General features: G+C 44.7%; 1 protein-coding gene across 1 annotated transcript in view; it reads right to left on the bottom strand.

Moving 5' to 3' along the window:
* RFX4 (regulatory factor X4) overlaps positions 1-16,872 on the bottom strand; it is a 163,359-nt gene that overhangs the window by 106,292 nt on the left and 40,195 nt on the right. The window contains exon 3 of the mRNA XM_081311210.1: positions 6,384-6,444. Coding sequence (XP_081167336.1) covers positions 6,384-6,444 — 61 coding nt within the window. The remainder of the gene's footprint in view (positions 1-6,383; positions 6,445-16,872) is intronic.

Below are 16,872 nucleotides of genomic sequence, written 5' to 3'. Positions count from 1 at the left end.
ATTTTGTTTATCACATTCTAGGAGCAATAGGCTGCAATTAATATGTATGTATACATACATATACAAATATGTACACACAGTCACACATGCATATAGCCTAGGCACGAAGCTCCACCATTGAGGATTGTGGAGTGCACTCTGATGCACACGCAGATGCAGTCACCTATCCACGTGGTTCTCAGGATGTAACCCCAGTGTTAAGTGAGGCAGGACCATGATACTCCAGCCTGCTCTGCAGGGGCTTTGTGGGGATTAAACAAGTTGGCCAGTGGCATCACCTGTGAAGGTTTGGATATGAGGTGTCCCTCCCAGAAGTTCATTTTACACGATGAAGGCACGTTCAGCAGTAAAATGATCAGATTATGAGAGCTGTGACCTGATCAGTGGATTAATCCATTTGTTGGATCAGTAATTTGGATGGATTCCTGGGTGGGATGTGGCTGGAGGAGGTAGGTCACTGGGGGCTGCCCTTGGGGATTAGGGATTATATGTGTCTTGTCCTGGCTTTCTCTCTCTGCCTCCTGGATGTTCTGCCCCATCTTAGATCCAGATCAATGGAGTTGGCTGACCATGACTGAACCTTTGAAACCATGAGCTCAAAATAAATTATTCCTCTTCTTTTTGGCGGTGGTTATGAGATCAAACCCAGGGCTTGGCCCATGCTAGGCAAGTGCTACATCCACAGCCCTCTAAATTGTTCTTGTCAGATATGATGTTCACAGTGACCTAAGCTGGCTAGCACATTACCTAATGAGCTGGGCACAGCGCAGGGTGTGCTGAACCTGAGGTTTGGCCAATGTGGAGCAAAGGACTAAATCAAAGATTTATTTCTGCTCTTGCAATGACTGAATCTGATCAGAACCCAGAGCAATCGAATCCCTCTCCCAGGTTTGGCTATAGCTTAGTTAGTGTTCTAGAAAGGTCTGGGCTTACCTAGGTTCTGGAATCCTTCTGCTCAGTTTTTGGTTATTCAAGTCCATTATTATTATTGCTATTTTAGAAAACAAAAAACAAAAAAACTAGGCATTGTCTAAAAGCAGGGTCACAGGTTTTGAGCTGTTGTCGATGCTTCTGAAGGGGCCCAGGTGGCTCCAAGCTGAGCTGCACCTTCCCTACCATAAGACCCCCCTTTGAGCTTCCCTTCCACCCATTCCCTGTCTCTATCCACCTTCACTTCACTTTGCTGTTACAATAGGACCCCAAAGCACATCTGCACATGTGCCCCTCTGCACACTTGGGGCAGGGTCTCTTGATGTTGGCATCAAAAAATGGAATCACTGGTGCACACACTTAAAATGTTCATGGGCTTGCAAAACTGCCCATCAGATGATTTACCATTTCTTATCTTTACCTGCGGCACAAAATACTATTTTTATTCTAAAAAGAACCGAGCTCTTCAGCAAGCATCTCCGCTCTGAGCCCTGGGCGCCCTCACGCGGTCCTTCTCCATTTGCCTTTCCCCCACTAGGGCTGTGCTGCAGCGGGACTCAGTCACCCCTCCTGGCATTGGCGTCCCTCTGGTTGTATTCAGAGCTAAAAATGTTCAGCCTTCCTTTTGGGAATCCTGTGGCCTAACTTGTATTCTGAAAGCAAATATTATGTCAGTTAGGTCACTGTTGAGTAAAGAAGCAAGTCAGAAATGCCAGGTCCTGGTGACATCCAAGGAGCATTGGTCTAGGAGCCATGACCTGGTCTCAGTCTTCAGCACGGTGCCAGGCCCCATTTCCTACCTATGACCTCTGAGGACATCTTAAAGAAAAACAGTACATTTATTTTGTCTCATATTAATTTGAAATATCGACATCTTGTCAACCACTCAAGGGCCCATTTGTATTTTCTCAAAAGAAAAAAAGAAGTCTCCCTCCCCACCCCTGCTAAGAAAGTGACACTTTGACATTCTATCCTCTAATTTGGTGGGGAAAGCCTCTTTCCTCTTCAAATGGCTAAGAGGAAAACTGTCCCCACCCTGAAGGCACACAGGCATGCCAGGGAAGGGCGTCCTGTGTGTGAGGAAGCCACAGAGGGGGAGGGGCGCTGGTGGCAAGCGGGCCAGGAGGGCTGACCAGGCTGCTTTCCATTTTGAAATTCTCTGTGTGAATAGAGGTTATTGTGCGGCTGGGATTCCAGCAGTGCTGACTGTCCGCAGCGAGTTGGGATTTACTAACCCTCGTGACCGAGGATGCTGGAAAGTGTTTGGCAGAAGGTATTTGACAATATTTGCCTGTTTTCTGCTGGGAGCTGCCTCCAGATCACGTGGCCATGATTATTTTAGGCTGCCTGGCTGCCGTGTTACTTGTTCTTGGAGGGGGCCTGTCTCCGGGGTGGTGGGGAGGTGGCGGGGAGGTGGCGAGGCAAGGAGCTGGGAGGAGGAGAAGCAAACAGTGCCAGCCCAACTCCAGAGACAAGCCAAATGTCCCAAGAGCTCGGCCCTATCAGCCTGGCACCAGGGTGTGAAGCCAACGTCCTTCCCTGGCGTATCTTCCCACCTTCCGGACAGCTGCACATACCCTGGACAGAGATGGGACAATGTGGGTGTAAATATCTCAGAGAACGAGATTTGGTTGTAGAGTGAGGCTCCTAGTTTTGGGGTTTTTTTAATTTTTAAGTACTTTGCACCAGGGGTGAAAATATAAAATGGTAAAGTTGCCAATGGGCAGTTGTGCAGCCCCATTAACATTTTAAGTGCTACACACAGCTAGTCGACTGATGCCAACTCCCCCAGCAGGTGTGCAAGGGGCACATGTGAAGATAATTTTTGGGCTCTATTTGTAATACTAAAGATGAGATTTGGGTACGGCTTAAATGCCTACCCAGAAGGCACTGGAGAATCAGTTCTGCTGCTGTCTCGCATTGCAATACTGCATGGCAGTCAAAGTGAGGCCATTCTTCAGGAACTAGCATGGCTGTAACTTCTGCACATTCCTCTAAGGAAGAAAGCAAGCTGTGGCTCTAGAGTAGGATGGGCTGTGGAACACTATGCTCTTTATAAAGGAGAAAATACTAAGTTTAAAAAAAAAAGCACACAGTTAAAAAAGTTCTAGAGGCACATGAATGCACAGGCAAGTTCTATAAACACACAAATGTACACACACATCACTAATAACAGGTTGCTTTAATGAAAAGGCTACAAACTGCAAGAAGGGATGGACTTCTTGGACAAGGAAATGTGTCACTTGTGTAAATAAAAGAAAAAACCCATATTTATTGAGTGTACTTATTTCTTGACTTTTTTTTTCTAAAAAGCTAATAAAATAAAAAGAAAAAAAGGAAGACAAAGCAAAGAAGAGATTTTAAATGTAAGCATCTCAGTATTTCCAGGGATACATCAAATCAAGGATACTTCAGTTCAGATTTATCTCTGAGCTCCCAGGCAGCCAGGGCAAAAAGGGGACAAACTGTCAATTATACTCTTTCCTTGTGAAAAGGAGGGGGCTTCCAGTTCCTTTTGAGAGAAAGTGTTTATATTTAAATTATATTCTATACATAATCACTCTTGGTCCCATGGCCTCCACCATGTTTTAAGCATCTCTGTTTCTAACTTTAGAGAAATGTCCTACATTTTCTTCCCACTGTTTAGTAGCTCCCCCGCCAACCTCTCCTACCTCATCTGTATCCCTGTCCTTTCAGGCTATGCTCCAGCCACTCGGCCACCTTCCTGTAGATCCTGGAACAAGTGCAGCCTGCCCCCTTCCTGGAAGGAGCAGCGATGCTGTGGGTGTGCCTGGGTCCCCACTGTTGGGAGGTCATTGCTGAGTCCCTCCCTGGGAGTTAAGCTCAGCAGGATGTAAAGAGAAGCCCAGCTCCCAAGCAACATGCCCCCTGGGGGCCACCTAAGTCAATGCTTGATGAAGGCTTAAATCCACAGCCTCAGTCAGGGTCACCTCTGAAGGCCATTACTGCCTGGGAACTCCTTGTGGATGTGGCCACTTTTTGTCCTCTGAATAAACCACCTGTTTGCAATGCTGTTGAGTCTGGGGAGCCCAACCTACAGCAGTAGAATCTATGTCAAAGATGTTCCCTGAGTGGCATGCTCCTCTGCCCCGATTTCCCTGGAGAGGGGGGGTGTCAGTGAGGGCATGTCGTACATTTATCCACTGAACTGTCACCCAGAGGGGCCTTCCCATGCTGCTCAACTGAAACAGCCACTGTGATACTGTCCTATGAGCCATTTCTAAGCCTCTGCCCAGAACTCACCTCTAGGGGATACATCCCTTGTCTATTTATGGTTCAGTCCCTTCTCGGCCTGCCTTACTCACCTCTGCGTTCCCAGAGGCTACAACAGTGCCAGGCAAATAGTAGGTGCTCAGTAAACATTCCTTGAATTAGTTAATGACATAAAATCTATCTTAAACATGCCCTATAAAGGATCTCAGAGGACAATTTGATGTTCTTTGAACACCTTGGTATCTTTTGATGACAATAAGACTAAGAGGTATACATATTCTAATCTGATTTGTCCTGGAAAGCAAATGTTTTACTAGAAAACAAAAAATCCATTGTGACTTAGAGGATGAAATTTCTTCTGGGATAACCTGTGTGTCCCTTTATTTAGAAGGATGGACACCTGGTACAGAATTCTGCACAGTAGGAGTACTGGCTGTGCCAGGGAGGAGCCGAGTCCTGTCCAGGTGGTCCTGGGGGCCTCAGAAGGAAGGGGGCATGCGGAGGAGTTGCAGAGCACCCAGGCAATGCCAGACCCCGTTCAAGCCCGTTAACGTCCCATTTCCTCATTGGGACTGCACTGTGAGTTAGATCCTGTCCCCATTTCCCAGGTGCGTCCACCCAGGCACAGAGGGTTAAAGACCTTGCCTGAGGCTCCACAGCTGGTAAGTGTCAGAGCTGGAAGCTGAGCCCCAGCCCAGCAGTCCATCCAGAGGCTGCGCCCTCACAGCCTCACTGTTGCCAGGCAGATGTCAGAGAATCACAGAGAACCAGACACAAATGATTCTGCTTTCTTCTGGCCTCTTTCAAATGTTTTATTCTGAAATGTATAGCACCTTGGCTTATTAAAGCAAGAATGTCTGTCCATCTCTGGCATTTCTAGAAGCTCCCATTCCCAAAGTCTTTTGCACAAATGCCTTATCCTGTGTCCTAGCATTAGGGGAAGGGCAGGGGGTCATTCTATCTGAGACGTAGAATCAAGTTTTAAATAAAGTAAAAAGCAGCAAATGCAATGAGATGAGCTTATAGGGACAAATGATGGAAACAAGTCAACGGGCTGGGAAAGGAGCTCTTGAAAGCCACCTTTGCTATTCATGGGGCAAAACAAGCTATCTGATGAGCCTGGAAGGGGGAGGCTTTCTCTAAATGATGCTTCGCTCTTACCTCTGCCCGGATTAGACTATAAAACAGAATACGATTTTCTCATTAAAGTCCATTTGCTTACTTTTCTGATCCATCCCTCTTTTCTCTCCCTTTTTTCTTAAGCCTGGGTTTGCAGTTAAAGAGACCTGGCCAGATTCCTGCCTCTCCCACTTCATGACTGTGTGCATTTTAAGACAAATGATGTAGCTGCCTCAGCTTTGCTTCCTCTTCTGTAAAACGGGCCTAACACACTAACGCCACTGACTGTGAGGAGGAAATGAGGCTCGTGTACGAAGGGCCTGACGTGGAAGCTGGGACATAAGAGATCTGAGTTCCTCTCCCTTCCCACTCCTCTCTCCCTCTCCTTCATTCCTTCAAGCTGGCTGGGCTGCACCTCTGAGCGGTAACAGCCTTCACTGCCAAGATCCTCTGAAGGGTGAATCGCAGGCGCAGAGAACTCTGCTGTTTAAAACCACAACATAATTTCCAAGTAAAGCTTTTAGAAGAGAATTTATCTGTAAATATCAAATGTGAGTGCAGCCACTTAAACACCATCCAATATGTCATCAAGGCTAGGAAATTCAAATACCAAAGAGAAAGCAATGCTAGTAGATCATCTTTTTTAATGTTATTAGTGCTAAAATAATTATAGTAAAGTTGTAATTAATTATTAATTAATCATTTATTCTTTCGGGACTCATTGGTCAGGGTAAAAAGACCTCTTGTTCTATAATTTGCAGCAAAATAATTATAATAATGATGGATTGATTAATTAATTAATAATTAATTATAATAATGGATTTTATTGAAATCAATTAATAATATTCATGTAGAATTCAGGTCTTCCCAGTGATTTATAATGAAAAAAAAATCTTTCCACAAATAAAATAAATGAGAATTCAAACCTCCAAGTTAGATTTAAGTTAAGCATTTTGCATATACCAGAAAATTAAATAGATTTCATGTGGATTATTGCATATCAAATTATCATGACGATGTCAAAACCTCCAAGTGGTGTCCCATCCTGTGTGCGTGAAGGTCTATGTCTCTCTTCACGTTTGCTAAGAATGGAAACTTACCATTGCAGAGTGGCGGGAGTGGAGTGGGGCTTGGATGCTCTATTATTTTCTTTTTCCTCATCTGTTAAAGGAAAGAAAAAGGAGCTAACTTCAGTAGGAAGCAGAAGGAAAACGTAAAAGGCCTCTCCACTCCCCCCGAATTTCAAAAGACAGTGTTCCCCTCCAATGGTGATGCTGTGGAACAATATTTTAGCTTTTCCAATATTCACCATACCTTAATACGAAAATCAATCAATCAATCAATCAATCAATGGAAACTGACTTTCGTAGAAAACTCTTAGTCAATTTTGGTTTTATTTGACAGGATATGTCAGTCTGAGCGGCACCTTCATCCCTGGATGGTGTGGATGTGCTTAGCCACTTGCTGTTTCTCAAGGGAAGCAGGACCTTTGACTCCACGCTGTTGGCCCTAAGAACAAATTGACCTCACTGGCTGCTATGGACGAGTGTGACCCCCACAAACTCATGCTGAAACTTGAGCCGCAGGCGATGGGATGAGGACATAGGCCTTTGAGAGGTGATTAGGTCCTGAAGGTGGAGTCGTGCGAATGGGATTAGAGTCCTTATGAAGGAGTCCCCAGAACACTCCCTCACCCCTTCTGCCAGGCGAGAACACAGCGAGAAGGCTCCACCTATGAACCAGGAAGTGGTTCACCACATCTGCTGGTGCCTTGATCTGGGCTTCCCAGCCTCCAGAACTGAGTGGGGTGAGTTCCTGGGCTTTATAACTCACCCAGTTATAAAGCAAACTGAGCAGATGAAAGTGCTCCCCATTGGCTCTGTGAGACCCCAGTGGAGCAGAGAGGTATGGCAGACAGTGAGAGCACAAGTGTGCACAAGAATCCAGCAGCCATACAACAGCGCAGGGCCAGAGAGTAAATATTTCAGAATCTGCAGGCCAAAAGGCAAAATCAATAATGAATATTATGTTGAATTTACAGGATAAGAAAACAAATTTCCACAGAAATTTGATTGACAAGATTCAAAATACAATAATCATCATCACTGAGTGCAATTTTTGTAGTATAGACCTATTACTGAGAAGAATTAAATTATTTCTCTGAGTTGGGATTCAGTTAGTGTTTCTTATTATCAAATAGATTGTAAAAACTTGATAGATTATAGAAAACTTTCTTAGCTTGAAGCCCTATGAAAACAGGCATCAGGCCAGATTTGGCCCTAGTTTTCTAACCCTCCAATACAATAATCAAAACAATAGATTCATCTCTGTCACCCTAAGGGAATTGCTCATGATTTTATCATGGATCAATGGAGAAATACAGTCAGTTTCTTAGCCAACTTCTACTGAACATGACTGTAGGAATGGTCAATATAAAATCATTTCTTGATCTGCAAACTTCAACTAAAGATAACTGGAACAAATAGTCTCAAAAAGAATGATGGTGTCAAAACCTACAAATATGATCACCAAAATTTAATAGAGATATACAAATAAGATCAATGAAATCAATCTCAGTCCTAAAATTTACAAGGAAAAGGATCCATACTAATGGAAATAGTTCAATATAAAATGGCATATACTACATAGAACGTTTTTCCTAAAATTTTAATTTAGCTCAATAAGGATGAAATTTATCAATGTTGGTTTAATTCTGATTAAAATGTTTGCTCATAAACAGTGTGGTAGGAGCTAGAGCTGCTTATTCAACAATCATACATACTCACCTTCTTCTTTATTAACATAGCCCTGCTTTGGAGAGGCCCATGAATCCAGAGAGTGACCCTTCTCAATCCTAGAGAGGTGGGTGGATGTGGGCCATTTTAAATCAATCATGATAATTAATCTGTCATTGAGTCACTGATTGGATCTGGTGGGGCATGTGATGTGATGTGATGTGATGTGATGCTGACCAGTCACAGGTAAGGAGAAGCCCTCTGGATGCTCCGCAGAAAAACATTTTTCCCTAATTAAGTGGAATGGGTAAGAGACTCTGTCTGTCCTACTTTTGAACATAGCTGCGAGAGGACACAAGATTGGGAGGGACACAGCAAGCTCAGGATTGGGAAGGGAGCTGCCTGACCACAAGGTCAACCCCAAGGAGACAGAGAAGAATGGGGAAGGACTGGGGCTCGAAGGTCCTGCTGTGCCTCTGATGAGCAGCCCTAAACATGGCCGCTTTTTTGTCTGCGAGATAGCACAGGCTCCTCAGCTAATGAAGCTCTTTCCAGTGGGAATGCTTTTCCTGCCCCCAAAACCATCCTAACCAATACACATGCCAGCTGTTCTCAGGGACAGATTTACAGCTGTCCATCCTACTTGGTCAACTTGAAGTTCCTTCTAGATGTTTCTCATTCTTCCAAGCCTATAATAAATGACTCCACTTCTCAGAAGCCTTCCTTGATACTCTCCCAAGTCAGGAATCACTGATCCCAACTCTGTTCTATAATAAATTACGTTTTTCTCTAGTGAATAGTTTAGCCACTGGGTGATGATTTCTGTCTATAGCCATCTCCTCTACTTGAGGGTAAGCTTATTAGGTGGGCAGGATGTATCTTAGTCATCTTTGTATAATCTAACACAGTGCCTTCTACTTGGTATTTAAATAGTTAAGCTTGCAGTTGCCAATCTTATGAGGAAGGGGCAGGATGATAAAGGGCATGAACTGGTGGGTCTCATAAGAACATAGGTAAATGACCACACAGAACAATAGTCAACCTCTGTGTTCACAAAGAAACAAGAAGTTGGGGCTGAGGCTGTGGCTCAGTGGTAAAGTACTTGCCTCCCACGTGTGAGGCACTGGGTTCAATCCCCAGCACCACATAAAAATAAATAAAGATACTATGTGTTCATCTACAACTAAATAAATATTTAAAAAAAAAGAAACAAGAAGCAAACAAATGGCATGAACTACTTGCTTTCTGAGAGTAAAGCAAATTTTAAATAATGATTACTCCCGGTGCTAACTTATCCATGGTAAAACTGGCATTCACATAGTTCTTGTTCACAAAGTGTTAATTGGTATAATGTTTTTGTTAAGCAATTTGCCAATAATGAGAGCCATCTAAAATGTCCATTTGGTTGGACTCACAACCCAATTCCTAGAAACTGTACTAATATATCTGTACTAAGCAAATAAAAAGTCTGGAAAAAACTATCAACTGTATTTTTCTAAAAGGAAAAGTATATAAATAACCTAAATAGTCCTTTATCTATCTTATACTGGTATGTAATTAACATTTTTGTTCACCCTAAAACTTTCTGGTTTAAGGTGGTATTTTTTTTTCCTGCATCTTTGAACTTCAACATTTTGATCTACCTGGACAAGATAACAAAAGACCTAGATTCTGGTATTAGCCCCAAAATTTATTGACCATGAATAAGGCAATCATTCAGCTCTCTGAACACCATCTTTATTCATCTATAACAATGTCATTATAGAGTGCTATTATAATAATCATACTAATTAGTTCAAAAATATTTATTGATTACCTAATTGGTGCCCCCTAGACACTGAGGATAAAGAAACTAAATTCTTGGTCAGACACATGGTGGAACAGGCCTGTAATCTCAGCAACTCAGGAAGCGGAGGCAGGAAGATCACAAATTCAAGGCCAGCCTCTGCAACTTAGCAAGGCCCTAAGCAACTTAGTGAGACCCTGTCTCCCTGTCTCAAAATAAAACATAAAAGGGCTGGGGACGTGGCTCAGTGGTTAAATGCTCCTGGGTTCAATCCCTAACACACACACAAAAAAAAAAAAAAAAGAAAGAAAGAAAGAAAAAAAGTAAACTCTGGCCCTTGAGTTTGGTTGGGAAAAGAGAAACACAAACAGTAAAGAGAGGCCACGTTCAGTAAGAAATGACAACTGTGCTACACAAAGGCAAAGAGGAGTTTTCCAACCCAAACTGCATAAGGAGCAGCTGTCAGAAGCGGCTTCCTGGAGGAAGTGGTATGGAGCAGACTCCCAGAGTGAGCCCCTGACGGATGCCAGATGGCAGGAAGATGGGGAGCAGTCAGGGGTAGGATGGAGGAGGTGAGAAACAAAGACCTGGGGACCTGAGAGATCATGTCACCTTCCCAGAAGCCAAGTGGCTGCAGCACAGAGAGAAGAGGTGGAGAGACACTGCCAACATTCCGATTGTTCTGTTTATGCTTTAGGGCAATTCCTCGTCTCAAGACCGATGACAACAAAATGCCGACCACAGAGGTCATTGGGCAGATCAAGTGAAATGGGCCTAATGCGGAGAAGAGCAAGGGTGTCCTGGCGGGCACTGGCAAGCCAGGGGCTTTCAGAGCAATGGGTGGCAGGGACCCACTGCCAAGGTGGGCAAGGGAGGCCGCCTCCTTCCTGGGGAAGGTTACTGGGCAAAGACAACCACACTTCCAAGGACTCTGAGCAGCTGACACACACCAGGAACATCAGAGCTCCCCGCAGGAGCTGGTGGTCTTGAAGGAATGGTCAGTGTTTCTACAAACATTTTTTTTTTCTGTTTGCAGAAGTAATACATGTTCATTCTTTAAATTTGGAAAATATAGAGGAAGTATAACTCTCTGCAAGTCCCTTTCAATAGAGGAGAATATTAACTTTTTATCCCATTAACCTCCAGTCTTCTTTCAATATTCTCTCTACAGTCAGGCACACATATACTTAACATGAACCATATGAGGACCTGTTATGGTCTAGATGTGATTTGTTCCCAAAAGCTCATGTGTGAAGCAATGCAAGGATGTTCAGAGGATTAATCCACTGATATGGATTAATCCACTGATATGGATTAACTGGTGATAACTATGGCTGGAGGAGGTGCTCACTGAGGCATGCCTTTGGGGTTTATATTTTGTCCCTGGCAAACAATGAGGTAGCTCTCTCCCCCACCCCTTCACTCTCTCAGATGCCTGGTGGCCTCAGACTTCAGCTGCTTACTCCCACCACCCTGTGCCTTGGTGTCCTGCCTCACCTCGGGCCCAGAGTTATGGGGTTGGCCAAACTCTGAAACTATGGACTGAACCTCTGAAACCTCTATAAGCTTTCTCTTCTAAATTGTTCTTGTCGGGTCTTTTGGTCACAGCAACACAAGCTAACTGAAACAGGGCCATTCCACGCGTCCTGGTTACAGCCTGACCTGTTCATCTTTGAAAGGAAAGGTCAGACTCCAAGAAGACAGCGCTGGGGAGGAGGAGCACTGGGAGGAAGAAGGTGGGTCTGGGACTCCTCCCAGGTCTCCCACTCGGGCAGGGTTTATCTCTATTGTGTCAGGTTTTTTCCTCAACTGAACTTTGTGGTGTCTCCATTTCTGAATGGAAAAGAACTGGCTTTGAGGCAGACACGCCTGGGTTTGCATTTCAGCTTCGTCCCCCACTCTGGGTGGAATTTTGAGCAGTAACTTGACTCACCCATGCCTGAGGCCTTTACCTGGAAAATGACAATCATAACCTCTCACCAGGATGTTTTGAGGATTGACTATAACAATGTAAGTTAACAACTAGATATATTTTTAAGAGAACACCATCATAAGAGTAGCCTTCTTTGATCAAGTACTTAAACCAGTTACTGCGCATAGTTTTCTATACACTGTGAAAGTGCTCCCAAAGTGCTGAGAAGAAGTTTTACATGGCTGTTTTAAAAATAAGGAAACCAAGATCTGAAAGGGTCAAATGACTTGCATGAGGCTAAGCAAGTGGTGAATGGTGACCAGAATTTACTTGGTGCTTGGCAGGACAGTGGCTACTGACAGTATTTAGACAAGGACTGGTTCTACCCAAAACCAACAGGGACCCTCCAGCCCAGCCATCAAACAAGTGCCCTCTGCCTCTTAGGCTCTTCTTCCCCCTGGGCCCCCAGTGACTTTGTGCCTCAATTCAAGGGTCTGAATGCCTTGCCTTTCCCTCAGGGGCTATGTGTCCCTCCCAGACCTGATCTTCCGTTTCAGGACTCTCAATCTTAATTCTCCTGAAGGACAGGTTACTTACTCACTCATTCATCAAATACTTATTGAGTGTCTACTACATTCTAGCCCTGGGCCAGGTGCTAAAGGATGAGAAAAACAGACACGGCCTCTGCTCTCTTGAGCTCAGAATTAATTGTCAGCAAATAAATTGCAAGCTCTGTGGGCAGGTCCAGGAAGCTGTGGCAAAGCTACAGTGGGATGTGAGGTGGGGGGATCTGAAGGACGAGCAGGAGCCATCTACCTGAAGGGGTAGGAGGGCACAGTGGGTAGATGAGACTTCAGGAACTGGTCAAGGGCCTTTTCATTTTTATATGCAGAAATGCCTCAAGCCAAATAAGATTCCTTCTACAAAGTGCAGCTTCAGGACAGCAGAATGCGTGGAGCTGTCCTCAGCACACACAGAGCCAGCGGGCTCCAATGTCCACCTGCTAGTCCAGCCGAAGCCAGAGAACAGCAGGATGCTTAAAGGTCCCCTGCCAAGATGCCCCCCCACCTGTGCCTGGTCTCCTTGCTGCTCTGTCCCCTCCCACTTTGCAGTCACGGTTCCTAACACACCACAGGGATCTCAGTCCAATTCCTCTGCATCTGTCTCCTGATACCAACTCTGGTGCTAAATCTCCAGACTCAAATCCTGCTTCTGCCAATTTCTAGCTGTGTGACTTACAGCAATCTCTGGCCCTCGGTTTCCTTATCTGTAAAACAGGGATAAAATCAAACCAAGCACACAGGGCCCTGTGAGGATGAATTGAACCACCTGGTACAAGGGACATGCTATAGCAGTGTTCCCTATGCCTACAATAGCTGTCACTCCTCCAGAAGGGCCATGCACTCAGATCCCTGTCCTGCCCACCTCAGGACAGGTTTATGCACTGTGCTCCCAGAGCACCCTGGCTGCTCCCTAGCAGAGCCCCCACTGCAGGATGTGGTCACTGTTTGCTTGGTAGCCCGTATGCCCTGCTGTAACAAAAGGCCATACAGATGGCTTATAACCAGAAATTTAGTTCTCACAGTTCTGGAGGCTGAGAAGTCCAAGATGAAGGTGCCAGGAGATTTTGCATGTAATGAGGAGTCTCTTCCTGGTTCATAGATGCTCTACTCACCCTGTTCTCATGTGGCACATGGGAGAGGCTTTTTTAAGAGGGGTCTCTTAAATACGGGCACTAACTCCATTCATGAGGGATCCATCTCGTGAGCTTGTCAACTCCTAAGGTTTTACCTCCAAATAGCATCCCTTCGGGGGTTAGGTTTCTATGTATGAATTTGGGGAGGATAGAGCTGTTCAGCCTACTGCACTGCCAGCAATTCTGCCCTGCTCTCTGGGAGATCTGGGGACGAGGACACCCCAGCACCAGCCCACAGTAAGGCTCCAGAAGTATTTGTGGAATTAATAAGTGACTCGAATAATACCACAAGTAACCGCTGGGCCTTCTCATCTGCTTTCAGCAAGCATGCAAAATACCATTGCACAGGGAGCACCTATGGAAGTCTCATAAGGGGTCTGACACTATGCATAGCTTTTCATTTTGTGGCATTTGATTTTCACTGCTGCTCTAGAAAGTGGACACTTTAACATGTGAAACATCAAAGACAGCTGGGCTTGATGGTGCACGCCTGTAATCCCAGCAACTCAGGAGGCTGAAGCACGAGGACTGTGAGTTCAGAGCCAGTCTCAGCAACTTAACAAGGCACTTAGCAACTCAGAAAGACCCTGTCTCTAAATAAAATACAGAAAATGGCTGGGGATGTGGCTCAGTGGTTAAGCACCTCTGGGTTCAATCCCTAGTACCAAAAAAAAAAAAAAAAAATCAAATACAATACCCAAAGTGTACTTAGCAACTTCATTAATGTTGTTAATTATTAGTATTTTCTACTTTTGCAGAGAAAAAAACTGAGGTTCAGAGAAGTGAAGCCATTTGTCTGAGGTCACACAGTGGTGGAGTAAAGACAAAGATCCAGGCTAGTTGATGTCAAAAACTCCCCCCAACCCAGACATCTTGAGCTTCACTCTCTTCAAGCCTTAATGGACTGAAGATTTTAGAGAACATATTATCTCCCTAATCATTTCTTCCTAATTGAATTCCCAATATTTGGGGACCTATTCTAGAATATTTCTTGCTTTGAGCCAGTTTGGCAGAGCTTAATATTGAGGGAGAACGTTTCTAAATTAATTACCTCTTTTCAAATCCAGGAAAGGTTCAAGTTTATGTGAGTCTTGAGTTTCACTTCAAAGTCCTAATTCTATTTCCTTTATTACACTGACCCGGCTGCACCTGGCCAGACCCCACCTGTTGGGAACAAGTAGTTGCCAAATGTCCCATATCCCCCATCCAACTCCTTCCCGCCCCTGCAGAGAGCACCAGCCAATGATCAGGGTGCTTGGCACCCAGGCCTTTGGCAGTGGGCACCAGCCACTGGCAGCAGACCCTTCTCCCCGTGGGAACAGCACTAAGTCCCAGACAAAGCTGTGATGTTGGCAGTCTTGCTCCGAGGGGTGCCACACCTGCTCCCTTCCCTCCTCTGGGTGAATTCCTTCCCAACTCTGGCATAGGAAAAGGCCCATATAACTTTGTTACAAAACCCAAAAGCCATAAAAGAAAAGATTGATAAATTTCACTACATAAAAATTCCAAAATTTCTATGTGAGGGAAAAGAAAGCACAAAGTACAAAGATAATGGCTTCTTGGACACACTGGGACTGTGGCACAGACAATGACCTCATCTGCCCATCACAGAAAAGAGCTCCATAAAACCAGGAGGAAAAGGACCCGGAACCAAGAGGAAAAACAGGCAAAGTTCGTGGCAGCCGATGGGAAAACAGAAATGATCCTGAAAGGTGGAAAAACGATCAGTCTTAATCAAAGCAAAGAGAACCCTTGCTAAAACAGCATTGCTCACTTGGCCAAAATCCAAACTGGGACTGCACAACTCTTGCTGTGGGAAATGGGTGCCCTCCTGCCTCCCAGGGGAACACAAAAGGTGCCACCTCACATGGAAGGTCCCCTGACATCCCAAATGCCCTTGATATAGCAGCCTCACATCTGGAATTGTTCCGACAGCCACCCTTGGACATATATAAAATGATGCAGGCATAAGGAGATTTGTTGTAGCTTTTCTGTAACCACTACAGTCTAGAAGCAGCCCAGGTGTTCATCTGATTAACTAAATTGTGATACATCCTCGAAATGGAACACTATACAACTGTAAAAAAAAAAAAAGACTAACTCCCAACAAACAGAAGAATGAGGATGTTTTCTATAAGTTTGTTGGTATGGAGCACACCTGGGTTAATCATTTTAAGTGAAAAATATAAGCCACAACAATGCATATAGTGTGCTCTTTTTGGTGTTTAAAAAATAAACCCATATAGTCATATTTTCATTTGTATAAGGAAATACTGGAAGAGTATATAATAAAATGGATAAGAGTGCTAGCCACTAGGAGGCCACAGTGGTGGGTGGGAGCAGAAAGAAATGCAGACAAGACTTCTTGATAAGCACCTTTGAAAGCACTTTGGGTTTTTGAACCATATGAATGTATTATATATTCAAAAATACTCTAAATCTGAACAAATGAAATTATTTTCCTGGGGAGAGGTTTCTCAGAAGAAGAATCTACTTAAACAGTCAAGTGGTGCTGGAGGGTCCCAAACTAAAACCAAATTATAAATACCCATAATAATCTAGTATGGCTTTGTCGTCCATTTCCTTCCCTAGTCTCTGTGTGCTTCATAAATACCTCCTGAGCATCTGCTGTGCACAGGCCCTACTATTTTAAGTGCTGTGAGACACAGTCAGACCAAGTCCCTTCCCCTCACAGAACTAGGGCTCAGTGATCACTGACTGATAGAGAAACAGGGGCCCTGGCAGGGCTGGGAGCCCAGAGCAGGGAGCACCTCATTCTCCACCAGGCAAGAGGCAGAGTCAACCGGAGAGGCCAGAGTGGACACAACAGACTCCTGGGGCACAGTGGGCCACCCTTGATGACAGGGTGGAGGCGGAGATGATGAAGGAGAAGACTAAGAGGTGTCCCTAATCATATCCTAAACGCTGGGCCTCATAGGTCAGCCAGCAGTCTTGCAGCTCAGGTCCCGACCATGATGAAGCCCACAGAAAACACCCACAAGATCCTTTAGGCAGAGCTGAAGGGCTGGGGGTGCAGCTCAGTAGGGGAGATGCACAGGGCCCAGGCACTGCCAAAATAAAATAGAACAAAAGCAGCTTAGTAGGACTGTCTTACAGAAACCTGCCCTGGACTTCAGTCATTGCCCTAGCTATCCGAGTAGCTAACTGAACCCATTTTGCTGTTGGCTGGGAGCTTCCACCCTCACCTTGAAGGAAATATGAAACAGCCCCTTGCGCGCTGAACTTGTGTTCTCTCTGGGGAGACACCCCATCTCACCACCCACCACCGTTCCTTCTTTCCAGTCAATAAAGCCAAGCAGTTTCTTTGGCCTTTTTTTCCCCTGCAAAGAATTTCAAATAAAGTTTAACTACACTTCCTCTTCTCTGGAATCCCTTTTATGAAGTTATAAGACCCCGAATTAGGTAATAGACTGAGCTCAATGATTGAGCTCAATGGAGA

This window comes from Spermophilus citellus (genome assembly GCF_964194105.1).
Source record: "Spermophilus citellus genome assembly, chromosome: 10".
In the NCBI taxonomy this organism is placed as follows: Eukaryota; Metazoa; Chordata; class Mammalia; order Rodentia; family Sciuridae; genus Spermophilus; species Spermophilus citellus.
Note: the sequence above shows the minus strand (reverse complement) of the source record. Positions and strands in the feature narration are given on the sequence as shown.